The 12,425-nt window shown below is 43.1% G+C and overlaps 1 protein-coding gene across 6 annotated transcripts in view; it reads left to right on the forward strand.

Moving 5' to 3' along the window:
* The window catches only part of SNX29 (sorting nexin 29), a 225,936-nt gene that overhangs the window by 104,912 nt on the left and 108,599 nt on the right, over nucleotides 1-12,425 (forward strand). For all 6 annotated transcript variants that reach the window (XM_080981819.1, XM_080981821.1, XM_080981822.1 and 3 more), the window contains 2 exons: nucleotides 7,978-8,033; nucleotides 8,946-9,027. In XM_080981819.1, the coding sequence (XP_080837945.1) occupies nucleotides 7,978-8,033; nucleotides 8,946-9,027 (138 nt within the window). The remainder of the gene's footprint in view (nucleotides 1-7,977; nucleotides 8,034-8,945; nucleotides 9,028-12,425) is intronic.

Below are 12,425 nucleotides of genomic sequence, written 5' to 3' on the forward strand. Positions count from 1 at the left end.
GATCAGCCTTCTTTATGGTCCAGCTCTCACTTCCATACATCACTACTGGAAAACCATAGCTTTCACTATACAGACTCTTTGGTAGATGCTGCAGTTGTGAAGTTTGCTCCCACAAGATGTAGTGATGGCCACCAACCTGGGTGGTTTTAGAAGAGTACTGGGCAAATCTATGGCTATTTTCCACTGCCATTGTTAGAGGCAGTTTGTCTCTGAATGATCATTGCTGGGGATTGAGAAGGCTACAGTGTTCAGGTCCTGCTTGCCAGCTTCCCATAGGCATCTGTTTGGCCATTGTGAGAACAGGATGCTGGACTAGATGGGCAGTTGGCCTTACCCAGCAAGGCTCTTTTGGGAGTCTAAGGCCACACACCTATCTGAAGAAGTGTGCATGCACCTGAAAGCTTATACAGTGGTACCTCAGGTTACATACACTTCAGGTTACAGACTCCGCTGACCCAGAAATAGTACCTTGGGTTAAGAACTTTGCTTCAGGATGAGAACAGAAATCGTGCTCTGGCGGCGCAGCGGCAGCAGGAGGCCCCATTAGCTAAAGCGGTGCTTCAGGTTAAGAACAGTTTCAGGTTAAGTACGGACCTCCAGAATGAATTAAGTATTTAACCCGAGGTACCACTGTACCTAGAACATGGGTAGGCAAACTAAGGCCTGGGGGCCGGATCTGGCCCAATCGCCTTCTAAATCTGGCCCACGGACGGTCTGGGAATCAGCGTGTTTTTACATGAGTAGAATGTGTCCTTTTATTTAAAATGCATCTCTGGGTTATTTGTAGGGCATAGGAATTCGTTCATTCCCGCCCCAAATATTCTGGCCCCCCACAAGGTCTGAGGGACAGTGGACCGGCCCCCTGCTGAAAAAGTTTGAGGACCCCTGACCTAGAATAAATGTCATTGGTCTCTAATGTGCTACTTGACTATTTTTTAATTTTTTATTTCAGCCGCACACCTAGGTTTCCAAAATGAAGAAGCAACAGTTGCTAGACTGGAGAGGGGTGTCGTCTGGGGAGAGGAGGAGATGGTTTGAGGAAAGTGGCAAGGGTCCAGCAGATTCATGGGGTTTCATAAACAGTGTGAGAAATGCAAGCACTCCTACAGAATGGAACAGCAGGATAAAGAGGGTCTTAGGAAAGCCACCTGTCAAAATAGGTAACTTTGGCCATACCAGAGCTTAACTTTGAAAGGTATTCTTTATTCATTCATTAATTTTGTAGAAAATGCATTTTTAAAGAAATGGGTCCCCCACTGGCATAGAAAAATATAGTAGTGGTAAATTTTCCATTACAGAAAACGCTCAGCGCTATATGGACGCTGTCTTCCTTCCTTCATCTTCATTGCCATCATCTGTGTTAAGAACTGGGACATTTCTGGCTGATTTCTTGATGTAGTTGCAAACTGATCTCCCACCATTTGGTAGGTCTGTAAATTTAGTCAGAATGTCTTCAAGAGGAGAACTAGTGTTTGTGGGGGGGTGGATATCATTATAAATAAGATTATGATGGATGACAAGGAGACGGTGTCCTTTGCAACAGACTCCTGTCCTTTTGAAGCCATATAAAATAATTAGGTGGCAGAATTCTTTATTATGTGCTTCACAAATACATTGGCATGGACTAGAGTTTAATTGCGGTACTGCTAACTATAAATTTTGGAACGAAATCTTAAGGGCAAGTTAAACTTAATGGTACATCCAGTGGTGGATTTTGTAAGCAGAATAGCTCTGTTTAATTTCATCGTAGTCGTAGCTGAACATTGGGCATCAAATTTGCTTACTGGGTGTACTTTGACCCTCAGTCTTGCTTGTGAAATATCATTTCTTGATTGTCAGTAAGTAGGGAAACCTAGACTGCAGGTAAAACAAACAAATTGTGCGATCAGGAGAAATTCGGCAAATGCTGTTGTTTTGCTATGCAGGTTGCCTAGCTACTGCTCACAAAATGTCATCCTTTCTAACAGTGTTAGAAATAATATAATCATTAATAAATGCAAGGTATGAGAAAAAAACATTGTAGAGATTATTATGTTATTCTTATTAAATGTGGAACATTATTATTAATAATAATAATAATAATAATAATAATAATAATAGCTACCTTCTAAAGTGGCATATAAGTAAAATCCTTCTAAAGTGGCATATAAGTAAAATCAAAATACATGAATAAACATGATCTACATATAAGTAGCCACCAGGATCCTTCCTACTGGGGAGCTGGTGGTAGATGGCATGTTGCGAGTGGCAGGGAAATACGGAGCAAGTGGCTGGAGTAGGAAGAGGGATTTTGAGTCTGTGTTCCTTTGCTTTCTGTTCTCTCTGCTTAGTGTGGTCATTATATAAAGGTAAAGGTAAAGGGACCCCTGACCATTAGGTGCAATCGTGACTCTGGGGTTGCGACGCTCATCTCGCTTTATTGGCCGAGGGAGCCGGCGTACAGCTTCCGGGTCATGTGGCCAGCATGACTAAGCCGCTTCTGGCGAACCAAAGCAGCGCACGGAAACGCCGTTTACCTTCCCGCTAGAGTGGAACCTATTTATCTACTTGCACTTTGACGTGCTTTCAAACTGCTAGGTTGGCAGGAGCTGGGACTGAGCGACGGGAGCTCACCCCGTTGCGGGGATTCAAACCGCCGACCTTCTGATCAGCAAGTCCTAGGCTCTGTGGTTTAACCCACAGCGCCACCCACGTCCCTGGTCATTATATAAACCGGGGTTAAAACCCCCCATTTTGGGGGGCTGTGGGCATGTTTTGATTTTTGAGCAAGTGTCATGGATACCGTCTTCTCTGGTCACTTCTCTGCCGTTCCCCTAAATTACCCCCCCAAAAGAAAAGCCAGAAGAAGAGAGTATTTGGGTGTGCATAAACAGGTACAGGTTTCACCTGCATCCAGTGGAATTAATCCGAGCTTTGAAGAGACCATAGATATGAAAGAGGAAGCGTGAAAGAGCGTTGCACTTCCAACTTCCTCCTTCAGTTCTTTGCCCTTTTCAAGGGAGGGCCAAGGATTCCCCATACCTGGGACACAAGGACCTGTCTCAGGACCAAGCTAGATAATACGTTAGTATATTTCTGTGCCATTTAATGCAAGCCATTTTGTTTCACATAAATTGCCAGCGGGAGCGCTCTGACCCAGCATGGGACCCCCTACTATTGGGTGGGGGCGAGGGTGGTCCCAATTGGGAACTTATCACCGCCATTTGCAATTTTGCTTAGGGGGGAGAAAGACCCTGTGTTGAAGCAAATGAGATTTTACCTCCAACGCGAACAGAGTATAATACACGGACCCATTTAGGCCAGTACTATCTACTTCAGTGATGGCCAAACTTGGCCCTCCAGCTGGTTTGGGACTACAGTTCCCATCATCCCTGACCACTGGTCCTGTTAGCTAAGGATGATGGGCGTCGTAGTCCCAAAACAGCTGGAGGGCCAAGTTTGGCCATCACTGGTCTACTTTGACTGCTGGTTGTTCTTGAGGGTCTTGGTCTAACTCTGCGACTTCATTCTATATGTGTAGGTCTGTTACCTGTTTGTGCACCTAAAGCATGTGCTCTGATGCTCTCCATTCCCTCCTGCCCCCCCCCGTTGCAAAATGTCTTTAAAGCATCAGATGATAAATGCCAAAAGTCTCCAGCTGAAATAATGTTGTTTAATCACTTCATTCCTCCTAGTCATCGAAGTACCCTTAGCTTCAAATGCATTTTTAAAGATGTCCAGCTTTGGAGAAATGTGGAATAATATGCACTCTCCATCAATACAACATATTTAAGCTATTCATAGCTGAAGGGAAGGGAATGTAAAGTGTAAGATTCCCTCTGTCCCTTTATATTCATCATGGAGTGAAGCAGCTAGATATTAAAAAATCTGGTTCAGTTTCCAGGTTGTGCTAGAGCTGTAAATATAGAAAAGCAGTAATATAAATGAAAAGTACTAGGAACACTCTTTTATGAAGGGGGGGGCATAGCAGTTTTGCTATCTATCTAGTGTGGTTTTGCCTCCTCTTAGCATATTTGTACTCACTTTTTCTACCCAGACTTTCTTTTTGAAAGACCAACTCTAAACTAAATGCCCGCGTTTAATACTGCCTCCGAATTCCTAGGCCATAATGATATGAAGTGTTTGCGAGTTATTCTGCATCAGCTGGTGCAAAATGAAGGGAATATATTGAAATGTGTATGCAAGATGTATTTCTGTTGTAAGTAACCTGGTACTTAATTGCTGCTGATTAATCACCCTTCAAGAAAATTGAGTATAATTTGCTGCGAAGAGGTCTTTAAGTGATTTCTGCGCAACAGTTGCAGGGAAACTTTTGGACCATTCAAAACTAGTGCTAAGCTTAAAGACACATACGGATCTTTCCCTTTCCTAGGTAGAGAACGGAGCTTGTTCTTCCTCCCAGTGAGCCTCACTCCCTTTTCTTTCAACTTTTCTCTTCTTCTGCTTCTCCACTTTCTGTGTTGTTGTTTTTAAAATTATTCTGTCCCCTGCTGGACCACAATGGTGTTGTAAGACATGAATCAATGGCAGAGAGGTACAGTGGTTAGAATTTCTGAACCAGGACTTGGGAGACCATGGTTCAAATTCCCACTCAGCCACGATTCTGACTGACCCGAGTGACAGTTAAAACTTTTTCAGAATCGTCACTGTTAAAAACATTCTTAAAGCAGTTACACTTAAAAGCTTTCTCTCACCAACATTGTCAGATACAGTGTCTTTCAGCCATCAAGTGCCTAGCTAATGTTTTCAATTTCCACTTGGAAGTCAATACAGTGGTACCTTGGCTTAAGAACAGTCCTGTTTATGAATGATTTGGTTTACGAACTCTGCAAACCGGAAGTAGTGTTCTGGTTTGAGAATCTTACCTTGGTCTACAAACAGAAACTGAATGGTGGAAGGGCACCGGCAGTGGGAGGCCTCATTAGAGAAAGTGCGCCTCGTTTTAAGAACGGATTCGGTTTAAGAATGGACCTCAGGAACGGATTAAGTTCGTAAACAGAGGTACCACTGTAATGAAGGAGACAGATGCACCTCGCCATGGTTGGCATCTCACAAATGTTGCCATTCATTTGATTTTGAATTGATTTTAAAATGAATTGATTTTAGAATGCTGTGTTACTTTTATTGTTGTTAGCCGCTCTGAGCCTGGCTTCGGCTGGGGAGGGCAGGATATAAATAAAAAAAATATTATTATTATATGGGGAACTTCCACTGAGAAGCTTCTATCATGATGGGTCAATAGCATCTTAGCTGCTCCCAGAGGTGGCATCACCAATTGAGGCCTCACCTGCCAGTTATAGGGGCCGAGAGGGTTAATATTGGAGGTTTCCTCTTTTAAAAGCTGCGTAATAACATTCACATCATCTTCCAAGAAAACAGGGTAGCTTTGGCAATGGAGTGGCTAAGTGGGAGAGATGTGATGTCCCCAGTTTGTGTGGGGCCTTAGAGAGGCATGAACAGTCTGTATGGCTTTAGGTAAGCTGCTATTCATCAGCCCCAGGGCTCCTTCCCAGCCAATCTGCATTATGAAGTTAATGACTTGCCTCTGTTTGTAAGTATTCATAGGGCAAGGTTTCCCAAACTTGGGTCTCCAGGTGTTGTTGGACTAGAACTCTCATCATCCCTAGCTAGCAGGACCAGTGGTCAGAGATGATGGGAACTGTAGTCCAAAAACAGCTGGAGACCCAAGTTTGGGAAAGCCTTCTTAGGGTATGTTCTCTGAATACAGTTCAACATGCTATATGAATGCTGGTTTATGATAATAAATAATTGGTAAAATATTCTGAACAATACCTTTATAATCTCATAGCAAATGGGTGTTGATCAGTAGGTTGTTGTTCAGCACTGTTCACCTGCATCACTGGAGTTTTTCAAGGCAGAAATTTTGTTCATCGTGATTTTTGGCCCCTTTCCATGGTTGCTGCACAACACAGAGGAAAATATGTACATCTAAAATCACATTGCATTAGCATAATGACTTAGGCTTCCTCCAAAACTCTTGCAAATGACTTCCTCATTGAAGTCAGGAAAGGTGCATTGAAAGTGAGTCTGTATGCGCAGTGAAGATCTTACCGTGAGTTATTTCTCCCTGTTGTTCCTTTGTGATTGCTGCTACTTATGAATGTACCCCTGCGGGGCTGAAATCGAGGTACAATAATGGGAATCGGGACGTTAGTTTTCAATGGATGACTTTAATGTCCAATTGCATCTGCAGCAGATGTGCTAGGGGTCTCGGTTGATGATGATGATCCCATCTGGTGTTTCTGCCACCAAGCCCACACTGAATTAATCAGCAAACGGTATATTACCATTCAGCCTTAATATTAGACCCGTTCTTCCTGGAGAAGCTACACCACACACACACCCACACCCCTGATGTAGGTTCAGTCACATCTGATACTGCCTGGTAGCACACTTTCTGGATGGGTTGGTAGTGCTGTTTTTCATGTACTTGCCACAGGACATCAGTGGCAGAAATCCCAGAGAGCTGGGGATAGGCTTTTAAAATCATGCCCCCCACCCCATTTTAAGGTCAGCTGCACTGATCATTCAGTTTGCAACTTAAGGGTTAATGTTTAAGCCAACCAGCCAAGAGAGAGATGGGTGGAGGTGTTGCTTAGTAACCGGTCAGAGGGGCATGATGTTCAGTGAGGGAATACTCTACCCTCATTGGCTGTTGAGTTCTGAGGGAGTTTTCTTCTGTGTTTAGTTGTATATATCTTCCTGAAATGAACAAGGCCTGACCTAAGAAAGACACAACCCCTCTGTTCCATGTATGTAATATTTCAGTCTTGGCCACAGTAGCCATCCCCATTACATGTCATCCATGGGGGCTTAGTGGAGGGTCAGATTGGACCACAAAGAAGTGGGGCGGGAATGTTAGACAACTTGCTGTGAAAGATTGTGCTCTTAGAGCTGCATTAGCGCCAATCACAATTATCTAAATGTCTCTTGCAAAGGTTAGATGCTTCATGAATAATTCCTTCAGCTCCCTAACCTGAAACTCCTCTAGGTAAAATAATCAGCAACTTTTGATGGCAGAGATAATGGGGGCATAATTACATCAGAAGGTACTGCATTTTAAAGGACACCGATTTAAAGGTCGCCTGGTGCTAGAGTTACTGATGTCCAAAATGCAGTGGTGCGGTGCTTGCTTTGAAGGTTATTATTGTGCATGCTAAAAAAATCTAGGCACTTTCTTTTTTTAAAAAAAAAAAATCTGATTCTAAAAATCAGAAGGATAATTAAGCATCAACTCATATAGAATATGGTGCTTATTTCTTAGGTAACTGTGGTTGGAATTTGTCAGAAGAGTTAATTAGACGTGAGAACGTGTCTCCCAAATTGGCATCCCACGAGAGGAATATCTCTCCCCCCCCCCCCAGTATACAAATTTAAATTGTTTTATCAAAACCCAATTTCTTTAATCAGGTACCATCACTAGTGCAAATGTGTTAACTGAGGTTCTTCAGAAAGCTTTCTCCTTGCAGGAAAAGAAAGAAAGAAAGTGAGTTAAAAGGCTACCCAGTCAGGAAGACAGATTGCAGTGAACCCCGTCTAGTGATAAAACAGATGTGAGACCTTTAAGACCATGTGATTTATTAGTTTTATTTTTTTATGTTTGTATCCTCTGGGTGATGTACATGGAGTTCTTCCAGTTTATTTTCACAACAGCCCTGTCCAGTGATAGGTTGGGTAAGAGGTGAGAAACTTTATTTAAGCATCTGTCTTCCATTACTTTATATATATGAAGTTTAAAGTGGTATGAGAATATACACATAACATACAAAATTCCAGAAGTGTTACCCAGACTTCTGTTCTGATAGAGGCCACTGGGGTGGAAAGTGACATTGCTCCTACTGCTTTTAGATATTCGTTTTTGGGAGTGTCCAGTCCCATATCTCTGCGCTTTGAGTCAACCAGATAGGCAATACCGTTGCTTAAACACAATTTAATCCCCTCTTCTTTCAACTGCAGGTTCCTGGAGATCTGAGCCAAACATCTGAGGACCAGAGCTTGTCCGATTTTGAAATGTAAGTTGGTAGAAGGTCAAAATAAAAAAAATCCTTCCAGTAGCACCTTTAAGACCAACTAAGTTAGTTCTTGGTATGAGCTTTCGTGTGCAAGCACACTTCTTCAGATACCTTGGTGAGGTTGATGGACTTCCATTTCATGCGGCTCAATGTGGTGCCTTCCATGGTTCCAGTTACAGATAGGTAGCCGTGTTGGTCTGCCATAGTCAAAATAAAAAAAATCCTTCCAGTAGCACCTTTAAGACCAACTAAGTTAGTTCTTGGTATGAGCTTTCGTGTGCAAGCACACTTCTTCAGATACCTTGGTGAGGTTGATGGACTTCCATTTCATGCGGCTCAATGTGGTGCCTTCCATGGTTCCAGTTACAGATAGGTAGCCGTGTTGGTCTGCCATAGTCAAAATAAAAAAAATCCTTCCAGTAGCACCTTTAAGACCAACTAAGTTAGTTCTTGGTATGAGCTTTCGTGTGCAAGCACACTTCTTCAGATACTTCTTGGTAGAAGGTTTGAGACTTGATCTGACCTCTTTGCAGTGGCTCCGAGGGAAGAAATAATGAAATAATGAATCAAATTCTTATATGTGAGGATATCCACAGCCTACAGTATAACTAATGCACAGTTTATTTGCAATATTATCCCACGTATCCCTTTTGAGGGGGCAGGTTGGCAAATAATATAACCACCCACTAGGCCCTGCTTGCAGCTTATTATAGGTGTGGGGGAACCTCTGGCCTTCCGGACATTTCTGGACTACAACTCCCATCATCCCTGTCTGTCATACCGGCTGGAACTGATGGGTGTTTGAGTCCCATCAGCACCTGGAGAACCACAGGCTCCCCACTTCTGGTTTACTACATTGTACCTTGTTTCAGGATTGCACATACAGAGAGCTTTGTGGCTCTTTTTCCTCAGATCTAATCGAGCTCTTATAAATGTCTGGATCCCCTCGGTCTTTCTGCGTGGAAAAGCAGCCAACGCGTTTCATGTCTACCAGGTGAGTTTCATGACTTTTAAGGGATCTCTCTCTTTTTTTAGGGCGGTGGTGGTGGATTCCATTGAGCTCTTCCAAGTATTTTACTAAAGTGTCTTCAGTCATTCACAGGCCTGGTAATAGCTGAAATGTCTCAGCTTTGATTTACGTTGATATGGTTCTTTGGTTATGTAGAGTGCAGTTGTATGCCAGTATGTAAGAAAGTTGTGATGCTTTAATGTCATTAATAAGTGTGTTACATTTGGAACAGCAAAATATCTTGCTTGGGGTGGAGTTCTAAATGCATGCGAAGATTAATTAAAGTGTGACGGATTGCAACAGAGATCCTGGCTTTCTTCTCATGCTCTGATTTGATGTTTTAAATATTCTTCTTCATAATAATTTCTTAGGTCCTATTAATGTGTAAGATTTGTTTCTTTGATGTGTAGCTAACAGCAATTGACTGTAGTACAATGGACATTTATCTAATGCCATTGATAAATGTACCGTTACCAATGAATATACTTGGGAGTACATTTGGCTTCTTAACTTTCTGCTTGTTCTGCCTCTTCTTAAGCCATTTCCTCTTCTCCTTTGATGTTGCAGCACAAATGGGGAACCCTGAGACCTAGACAGCTAAGGGAGATTGTGGAATTTGAAGGGGGTGTAGAATTCAGAAGTCCCACAAGTAACTTTTGCAAAATTAAACTGCTACGCATTTAAGCCAAAAGCAATGAACTTTCTAGTAAAGCTTTGATTGTTTGTATATAAATAGATTCCAATTCTGAGCTTATACCCCACAGGTTGGTTTGTAGGAAAATTGTTGAGGGTCTTTGTGGACTGTCTATTTTTTCTATCTGCTGCAGCAATTATAATTTGCTGTGCTTGTATGATTGCTACTTCTGTTGTTTCTTTTCCTTTATTGTGTTTTGGTGTATTACAAATTTGAATTCCACAGAGCAGAATTCAAAATTGAATTCCATAGAATTCTGTAGAATTCAGATTGTAAGTGTTCTTTAGACACACCATGGACCACCTGAAGGAAGCCTGCAAACCACAGACCATAGTTTGGGAACCCCTGATCTAAATGATCTTACAGATCTGAATATGGGGTAGGTGGTCTTTATGGTAGCTTGGTCCTGCGTTCTTCAGGGCTTTGAACATGGCCTAGTAGCTAGTGCAGTTCTCTCAGCTCGGGTGTCACTTGTGTGCAGCCAAGTTGCTCCACTCAACAAGATTGGTGTCATGGAATGCTTGGATGCAGAGGAATGGTGGGAGGCCCCAGCTGGGGAATTTCCAGGGGAAGAAGACTCAGAGCCTGGGGATTGGTGGTGGGATGGTGATGAGTGGTCAGAAGGAGAAGATGGACCAGACTGGGAGGAGGAGGTGTCAGAAGCTGAAGAGATCCCTACTTTTCCATCCAAAGCCACTGAATCTGGTGAAAGGAGAGGGCCTCTGCACTCAGCTTCCATCTCCTCCTCACCGTCTGCCTCAGCCTGCCAACTAGACCTGAACCTGATGGCATCTCGGAAAAGCTGGAGCCAGTGTGGTGTAGTGGTTAAGAGCGGTGGACTCGTAATCTGGGGAACCGGGTTCGCGTCTCCGCTCCTCCACATGCAGCTGCTGGGTGACCTTGGGCCAGTCACACTTCTCTGAAGTCTCTCAGCCCCACTCACCTCACAGAGTGTTTGTTGTGGGGGAGGAAGGGAAAGGAGAATGTTAGCTGCTTTGAGACTCCTTCGGGTAGTGATAAAGTGGGATATCAAATCCAAACTCTAGCTGGCATAGAATTTTGAAGCTCTCTTATTTATTCACTACATTTGTATCCCACCCTTCCTCCCAACGGAGCCTCCCAAATGGGCTTCTGGCATTTTATAATTTTTTAGGGTATAAACTGCCTAGTTTTGTAGATGTTTAAAAAATGCTATTTATGGTCATTCTTAAGCAATCCGGTTGGAGCCGTTCCCTTATCTGCTTGACATTTTCTTTTTCTTTCTCCAAAATTATTATTCCCAAAGGGAATGATCTCATATGTGTGTGTGTACACATGGGGGGGGGGGGAGTCATTGCATAGGTGTCTGGTTCGAAATTCAAACAATGAATAGCAAGTATTCTGCGCGTAAAAATCCTGAACTCTTCTCACCTCTGTTTTACATAAATGTTCGGTGAGAAATGCTAAAAATAAGTCCCAATTTTAATGTGTCTGAGGAAAAAAATACCCTGTCCAAATTGGTCCCTAGTGCTTTCCAAAAGGAGTGATGTATTAATAGTACTACCTAAGGAATTCTTTTTACTTTCTATAATACAGGTTCTTTCTTGAGAAATTATTTCTATGGATATAGAAAGAGTCGTACGAAGTATTTCCTTGAGTTAGAAACTAGGTTTCCCCACAACTGTTCTTTTGTAACCTTACTTTGTGTCCCATTATATCTACAGTCGTACCTCGCAAGTTGAACGCCTTGCGAGACAAACGTTTTGGCTCCCGAATGCCGCAAACCTGGAAGTGTTTGTCCCGGTTTGTGAATGTTCTTTGGAACCTGAACACCCATCGCGGCTTCCACAGCTTCCAATTGGCCGCAGAAGCTTCCTTCAGCCAATCAGAGGCCATGCCTAGGTTCCCAAACGTTTTGGAAGTCAAACAGACTTCCGGAACGGATTCTGTTCATCTGTAGTAGGTTTGGAATGCTGTACATCAGGGGCAGCCAACATGGTGCTGTCTAGATGTTGAGTGACTGTAGCTCCCATCAGTGTTAGAAACTGCGGTATGGAAGCTAGGAGCTAAATGGCGCAACAATGGAGTGTCTAGGTGCACTTTTTTAATAAGAAGAATACAAAGCTGCAAATGAATGAACTGCAGCAAAAATATTATGTTCATTTATCACATGGTCTAGTCCTTCCCCTGCCCACCCCCCTAATACTCTTCAGAGGGTCTCTTCTCCAGTCTTCAGAGAGTAACTGGAAGTGGGGAAACAGAAAAAGGTCCTCCTTTCCTTCCACTCTGCAGTTTTAAACTGAAGTCTTAAGCACAGTACTATGGCCAGAGCTCAGAAACTTATCTCGCTAATTAAATTCCCTGTCGCAAAAAGTGCCTAGAACAAAGGGAGTTTTGAACCCTGGCTCGCATTATGCAACATGAGGAAAAACAGATGAAGAGGAAAACAAGCAGCTTGAAGGGAGACAAGGTGGGAGGGGAGGAGTCAAATGGAAGCTGATGGAGTTAGTCCCATTGTCCCTTCTCCCCATCTGTTGTGGCCCAGGTGCAATGGCTGCTGCCTGCAGAACTATAGCATTACAGGCCGCTGAGTAGGAAAGTGGTGCGAAAATGACTTGCAGACTTCTCCCATTTTGCCAAGCCACGAGGTAGATCTGTGCAGACCATCCACCAGAAAAAGCTTGAGTAGAACTTCTAAATCTTGTCTGTA

Source organism: Podarcis pityusensis (genome assembly GCF_964106645.2).
Source record: "Podarcis pityusensis genome assembly, chromosome: 14".
NCBI classification, from domain to species: domain Eukaryota; kingdom Metazoa; phylum Chordata; class Lepidosauria; order Squamata; family Lacertidae; genus Podarcis; species Podarcis pityusensis.